Source organism: Coregonus clupeaformis, chromosome 28 (genome assembly GCF_020615455.1).
Source record: "Coregonus clupeaformis isolate EN_2021a chromosome 28, ASM2061545v1, whole genome shotgun sequence".
NCBI lineage: Eukaryota > Metazoa > Chordata > Actinopteri > Salmoniformes > Salmonidae > Coregonus > Coregonus clupeaformis.
Genome location: NC_059219.1, coordinates 12221032 through 12227739, shown reverse-complemented (window position 1 = coordinate 12227739; position 6708 = coordinate 12221032). Strand labels below are relative to the sequence as shown.

At 43.9% G+C, this 6708-nt stretch overlaps 1 protein-coding gene across 2 annotated transcripts; it reads right to left on the bottom strand.

Annotated features, from left to right (window-relative positions):
• Positions 1–5928, bottom strand: LOC123482126 (RNA-binding protein 12B-like). 2 transcript variants are annotated; one of them, XM_045208578.1, is made up of 2 exons: positions 5750–5928; positions 1–2452 (listed from the first exon to the last, which is right to left on the bottom strand). In XM_045208578.1, the coding sequence occupies exon 2, from the start codon at positions 2424–2426 to the stop codon at positions 432–434; it is 1995 nt and encodes a 664-aa protein (XP_045064513.1). In that variant the 5' UTR covers positions 2427–2452; positions 5750–5928; the 3' UTR covers positions 1–431. The 2 variants fall into 2 exon arrangements, with proteins under 2 accessions (XP_045064513.1, XP_045064512.1); XM_045208577.1 differs by having other exon boundaries at positions 5766–5924.
• Between the last annotated feature and the right edge of the window lie 780 nt (positions 5929–6708).

Sequence of the window (6708 nt, the reverse complement as noted above, 5' to 3'; positions counted from 1 at the left end):
GAACATGTATGCATTTTAATCAAATAATTTCCACTAAGTTTAATGGACAACTTTTACACTATATAATGCAATAAACATGTTTAAACAAATATTAGTTGCAAAATTAAGTTTTACCTTCACCCAGCTGTTACAAAGAAAATACAATTTCAGGCAAATTTCACTAAAAGACAAAAGCTTCATAGCGAGCAAGTGATGGGCAAAATACAAATAAATCATTTTGTTATTCTTTAAAGGGGGGGAGGGGGATATGGACAAAAGGTTTGTCCATTACACCTTGAGTAGAAAGCTATACAGTATTTTTAAAATCTAAAATTGTTCAGTCGCCATCTGTTGGAACTACCAAACTAACCAAATACTGTCCAAGTTGTTCTTCCTAAAACACCACATTTTAATGCCTAGAAAGGTTCTATATGGAGGACAAATGTCAAATTTCACACAAAAACTAGTTTGACTTTTCTGCTGCATATTGGTCTTCCACTCAATTCCTCAACTGCCGTTAACGCCTCCAAGCGAGATTCAAAAACAACCGTTGCTGAGCCTTTGGGAATCCCTTTGTTGTTGTACTGCAATGAGACGGATCCAGGAATTACACGATATCCATAGCAAAAGTCATAGATTTCGTCAATTCTGATAGTCGAAGGCAGATTAACCAGTCTCAGGCACGTTGGACCATCAAACTGCTGGGGGGCAGAAGGTCCATAGTCTCCATGTCCATGAGCAGATCCATTGCCCCTGTTATTAAGCAGAACAGGGATTTCCATCATGTGAGAATCCAGACCCAGACCCAGACTGCTGCCTCCATGAATATGAACCTGCCGGTCGTCCATAGGAAGATGGCCTATATCAGGGGTGACACTGTAATCAGTGTACAGATGGGACATCGCCTCACTCTTCCTGGCCGAGTACCTCTCTGAGCTTCTCTCCCTTGGTATCATCTGCTGCTCTGTCACTGCAGGTTCACCAACACCAAATTCACGCATCTGAGCCAGAGAAATGCATTTCAGGATGACGTTTGCTCCAAGAAACCCTTGTCCATTCAGAGACTGCGCCCTCATAGCCTCCTCCTCAGTCTGAAAGATCACCAAAGCCTCTCCAAGTCCATTGCCCTTATGGTCACGCAGCAAAACAACAGTCTCCTCCGAGATCCTGAAGCCAAGGAAGAAGTCCACAATCTCAACTTTGCGCACGTCAAAAGGCAGATTGCGCACATAGAGGCAAATCTTGTCAGATTCATACGAGTCCTTCTCGGTCTCTCTTGGAAGCCTTTCCTGAGATCTGCTGTAAGACCTTTCAGAGGGGGGTGCCCCATCCCTTGGATTTTCCCCAGATTCTAGAATGGCGACCATTTTCTCTTTTGAAATAGGAGATATGTACACATATCGGTTGAGAAATTCCTGCTTGTGAAGAGTCAAGGCAGCACAGTAGTCCCTCAGGCTTCTGAAAAGCACAAATATGGACCTAGTCTTTTTCCCATACCTGTCATGAAGGTGAAGGATCTGGTCATACTTGAGGTCTGCAGGATGGAAGAGCTCCTTTATGTCTCTCTTCTCCACTAAGTAGGGGAGGTTTTCCACCAAGACACAGAACTCCTCATTGGGAGGAGAAGAGGACTTTGTTGACCTGTAGGCTACTGGTGAGCGAGACCTGGCACGGTCTGGAGGATACCTCAGAGTGTGAGCTGAGGATGGACCTCTTCTAAACGTACCACTGCTGTCTTTACCAGGTTCCATACCACCACCTGCCTCAAACCACTGCTCTTCTGAGCATGCATAGACTTCCACAAACCTGGTTCCAATGTAATGCCGATCCCTTTTCAGACCCTCTCTAGCATCCAGTCTGGTTTCAAACTTGACAATTCCTTTCCCATTTTGTTGGCCGCTGTCATTTTTCATCATAATAATGTCCTCCACCACTAATCCGTCAAAGAATTTCCTCACATTCTCTTCTGTCGTAGTGAAAGGCATGCCTTGCATAAGCAAATACAAGTCATTTTGACTGCTTGGCTGTGAGGAAGGCTTTCGGGCCAGACTACGTGTGTCACTGTACGACACTGATCTACTGCCCATCTCCACATTGTCTTTTTTTCTAGGTTTCTCATTCCTGCCTTCTCTTTCCGGTCTTCTGAAACCTTCCTTGGACGACCTCTTTTTGGTCACCTCAGGTTTTATACTTTCCTTGAGAACAGCCTGCATTTCTGACTTGCTGCTCAGCCGTAAGCGAACCGGAGAACCTTTGATGGATCCCCCCGAACGGGTCATTGCCCGCCTCGCATCTTCATCGGAAGCAAAAATTATGAAAGCCTCCTCACGCTCCCCACCAATAATGTGCACCCCACCATCTGGGATTTTGAGGCCAGTGAAGAACTTGCGAATGTCCTCAGAACCTGCAGTGATTCTGAGCCCCTGTAAACGGATGACCACCGCCATGCCGACAACAGCACAAACAACAGCACCTGTAGACAGAGGGGTACATAATAGCATTATTGCAGAACAGTCCTGTGTCCAGCTCACCAATGCTCTTCAGACCATTCCACTATAACATCACCGAAACAGGTGACACCTTGAGAATGAAAACAGCAACTGAAAACGTTCTGCAAGGACTACGCTGTCCACAAATCTGAAGGTCCCAATAAAACACTTAAGCCTACTACAAAATGGAAATGCCATAAAAATGTACAGACCTACTGGCAACAATGGTAGGTCTGAGATTCTAACATCTGAAAGATTAGTATGTAATCTACAGGAGTGACAATCAAAGTTCAACCATTAAACTGATGTCCCTTACATGGATTGTTTAATCTCAAATCAGCTGTGCATCCATTAAATGCAACAGGCATGAGAATTCACCGTGGTTTAATGGCAGGCTTCCAATGTACAATTCCAGGCTTCACTTTACAACTATACAATTCGATCCAGTGTTAAAAAGGTTCACAAGTTTCATGCAACATTCTCCTTCCTTAAATCACATATACACTATGACCAAAAGTATGTGGACACCTGCTCGTCGAACACCTCATTCCAAAATCATGGGCATTAATATGGAGTTGGTCCCCCCTATGCTGCCATAACAGCCTCCACTCTTCTGAGAAGGCTTTCCATTAAACATTGGAACATTGCTGCGGGACTTGCTTCCATTCATCCACAAGAGCATTAGTGAGGTCGGGCGATTAGGCCTGCCTCGCAGTCGGTGTTCCAATTCATCCCAAAGGTGTTTCGACGGGGTTGAGGTCAGGGCTCTGTGCAGGCCAGTCAAGTTCTTCCACACTGATCAACAAACCATTTCTGTATGGACCTCACTTTGTGCACAGGGGCATTGTCATGCTGAAACAGGAAAGGGCCTTCCCCAAACTGTTGCCACAAAGTTGGAAGCACACAATCGTCTAGAATGTCATTGTATGCTGTAGTGTTAACATTTCCCGTCACTGGAACTAAGGGGCCTAGCCCGAACCATGAAAAACAGTCCCAGACCATTATTCCTCCTCTACCAAACTGTACAGTTGGCACTATGCATTGGGGCAGGTAGCGTTCTCCTGGCATCCGCCAAACCCAGATTCGTCCATCGGACTGCCAGATGGTGAAGCGTGATTCATCGCTCCAGAGAACGCATTTCCACTGCTCCAGAGTCCAATGGCGGTGAGCTTTACACCATTCCAGCCGACGCTTGGCATTACACATGGTGATCTTAGGCTTGTGTGCGGCTGCTCAGCCATGGCTGTGTGCTCGATTTCATACACCTGTCAATAACAGGTGTGGCTGAAATTGCCAAATCCACTAATTTGAAGGGGTGGCGACATACTTTTGTATATATACTGTATTTCTTCTCTGCGTGGCTGGCATGAAATTGTGTATTTGCCCCAAACTCTCCAATCTTTATGAGAAACAGGCAAATATTCAGACCATGAACATCAGATCAGAAAACCCAAACCACATGAAAACCGAAAGGCACAGAATTAACCAATTTCTGTAGATACTTAATATCTAGCAAGAACCCATCAATCATCACTAGGCCTATATCGACATACCATATACCATAATTGAAAAGGGGGAAATTAAATTAGCTCCATTAACCATGGACACAGTTAAGCGCTTTTCAGACAGCCAGCGGAATATCGTCTAGTACCCCTCCGAGTACACCACTTGTCCCTCTAGTCAAAGCGGCTAGTGTTAAGTCTTTCCAACAGCCGCCGGTGACCACAGCAACAAAATAAACATTGACGTACGAACAAAGAATCGCTATAACGACATAAGCATTAATAAAAACGTATTTACACGCAATAGAAATGATAAACCCAAAAATGGATTAGAAACCAATTATTTGTATTGTTAAACGTGACTCTGTAAACTGATGTATTAGCCAGCGGGCAAGTTAGCTGATCCTGCTGTTGGACGTACGTGTTGATGTATAACCACGCAGGCGCTACATTTTCTACTGTGATTGGTCAACAACAACACGGCACCGCTTGAAAAATAAGAGCAGAATCCTATTTTCTCTGGCTGAACGGCTTCCATGGGCACGAGAACCGCCGACCTCTCCGCCTGGATAGAATTTCTCTGTCAGCGCCTTTAATCCTTTTCTTTGATATTTATCAGTCCACAGAGAGTCAGATATGGGTTTTCCAATGCGGCAGTGTTTTACTCCAGTCTATACACCCTGGTGTATTACTAGTAAGGGTAGTGTTTCCATCACTACGGTTAAGGACTTGGAACAGTTACTTTGTGAGGCGTGTTAACCATCTCTGGAAAAAATGTCCCACTTTCCCAGGTCTGGCCCCAAGTCTGGGTAGGTCCACGGCCCAAGACCTTTCAACTTTTTTGGGCCAAGCCTCAGAGGTGGAAAAACAAGTCTTATTACTTTAGTCCAAACACCGGGGTAAAGTCTATTGGAAATGCACCATAGGCATAAGAGTCATAGCTGTTATACTTGAGCATGACTGGTTGCTCTGCTGCACTAATCAAAAAGAAGAAGCCCCCCCCCAGCATAGCTAAAAGGTATTACTATGACTGCTACTAGTCAAAACAACGTTATGCCACCAAATACATTCCGTGTAGTGCTCACACACACGCCATTGGTCAATTTAACGCCAACATATACAGACACTTTGCTTTATCTTGGCCAGGTCGCAGTTGTAAGTGAGAACTTGTTCTCAACTGGCTTACCTGGTTAAATAAAGGTGAAATTAAAAATGTATAAACACCTTTAAAAATATAATTTGTATAAACTAGATAGATAATGTGATTCAGGGTTTCATAATCATCGTCCAAGAACATCATTGGAGAGGGCCACACATTTAATCTAAGCCAAGTTAAATGCAGAGAAGAGAAGAAAACCATCACAAAACAACCAGAGTGAGAGACAAGACACTCATCTGGCTAGAACAATCAGGACACGTGAAATTAGCTAGAAAAAACAAAGGCTATCCCATCACTTAAGGAAGTTAGCACACAGCCCACCATAGCACAGTGGCTAACGTTAGCTAGCTAGCCAACTAGCTGGCTAACGTTAGCTAGCTAGCCGGTTGGTTTACAGTTGAACAGCCACGTTGTTAGTATTTAAGTTACTTTCGAAAATGCACAAGCAAACTACACCGTACAACACTTATCTGAATTGGTATAAAAACGTCGCAATTTAACGTTAGCTAGCTACATGGCAGCTAGCGTAGCTAACAGAAAGCTAGCAAGCTAGCAGGGCCTTTCAGCCTGGCTACTCGGAAAATAACGCTAGCATGATAATTCCATCCCAAGAGTCATACCTAAGACAGAACTTACACAGGCAGCGAGAGAAAATGTTATTTCGTAGATAATTTCAGAAAAATCAAAAGGATGGCAGGAAAGAAAATACTTTGCCCTTCTCGAGTAGATGCTGCTTGCAAACACGTTCGGAAATACGGAAGCCTACTAGCCTAGAGGGAGAAGTCAGAGGTTCTCGCATATCCTTTCTTCTAATTCTTCTTCTTTGGCATTCTTCTTCTTCTTCTGTGGGTATTATGGCGGACTACAACCCTTTAAGGTGTATTGCCGCCACCAACTGGATGGGTTGAAACCAAAACAAGGTAAAAAATAAAATCCATAGGTGATCCACCAAAATAAAAATAGTACATTGACAAAACCAAATAAAACTCCCACTTCTTCCTTCTTTCAATTCTCCATATATCCTCTACGGCCTGAGAGGGTGGTACGGCTTGTGACAATATTCCATGTAACTCCTTCGCCGATAAATCTTTCAGCCCCAGTAACCACTCCACCGCTTCCACAATAATAATAATAATAATAATATGCCATTTAGCAGATGCTTTTATCCAAAGCGACTTACAGTCATGATTTATATCTTCCTGGACCTTCTCTCCACCTTGGCAGTGCCATTTATCACCATAGCTATAAAGGCCACAAAGTCCACCTTCTTAACCTTTAAAATGTCAGGATCCTGCTGGTGAAAGGCAACCCCTGCATTTTTATTTATTTAACTAGTAAGTCCGTTAAGAACAAATTCTTATTTACAATGATGGCCTGCAGCCTGCAGTGAAGGCCTATCCACCACCATGGACTCTTCAAGTACAAAATTCAAACCCACAACCCTTTTAACAGCTGCTGCATATGATATGCTCTGGATAGCCCTGACATTGGCCACCTCATTCTCTTTCACCCTTGTGGGGCAATCGAAAGACGTGGCTTCATGGTTCCCACAACAATTGCAACATGTCACATTTCCACA

Bases quoted from the DNA above. Each gene is read 5' to 3' on its own strand.
- LOC123482126 (XM_045208578.1), bottom strand. From the start codon at position 2,426: ATGGCGGTGGTCATCCGTTTACAGGGGCTCAGAATCACTGCAGGTTCT.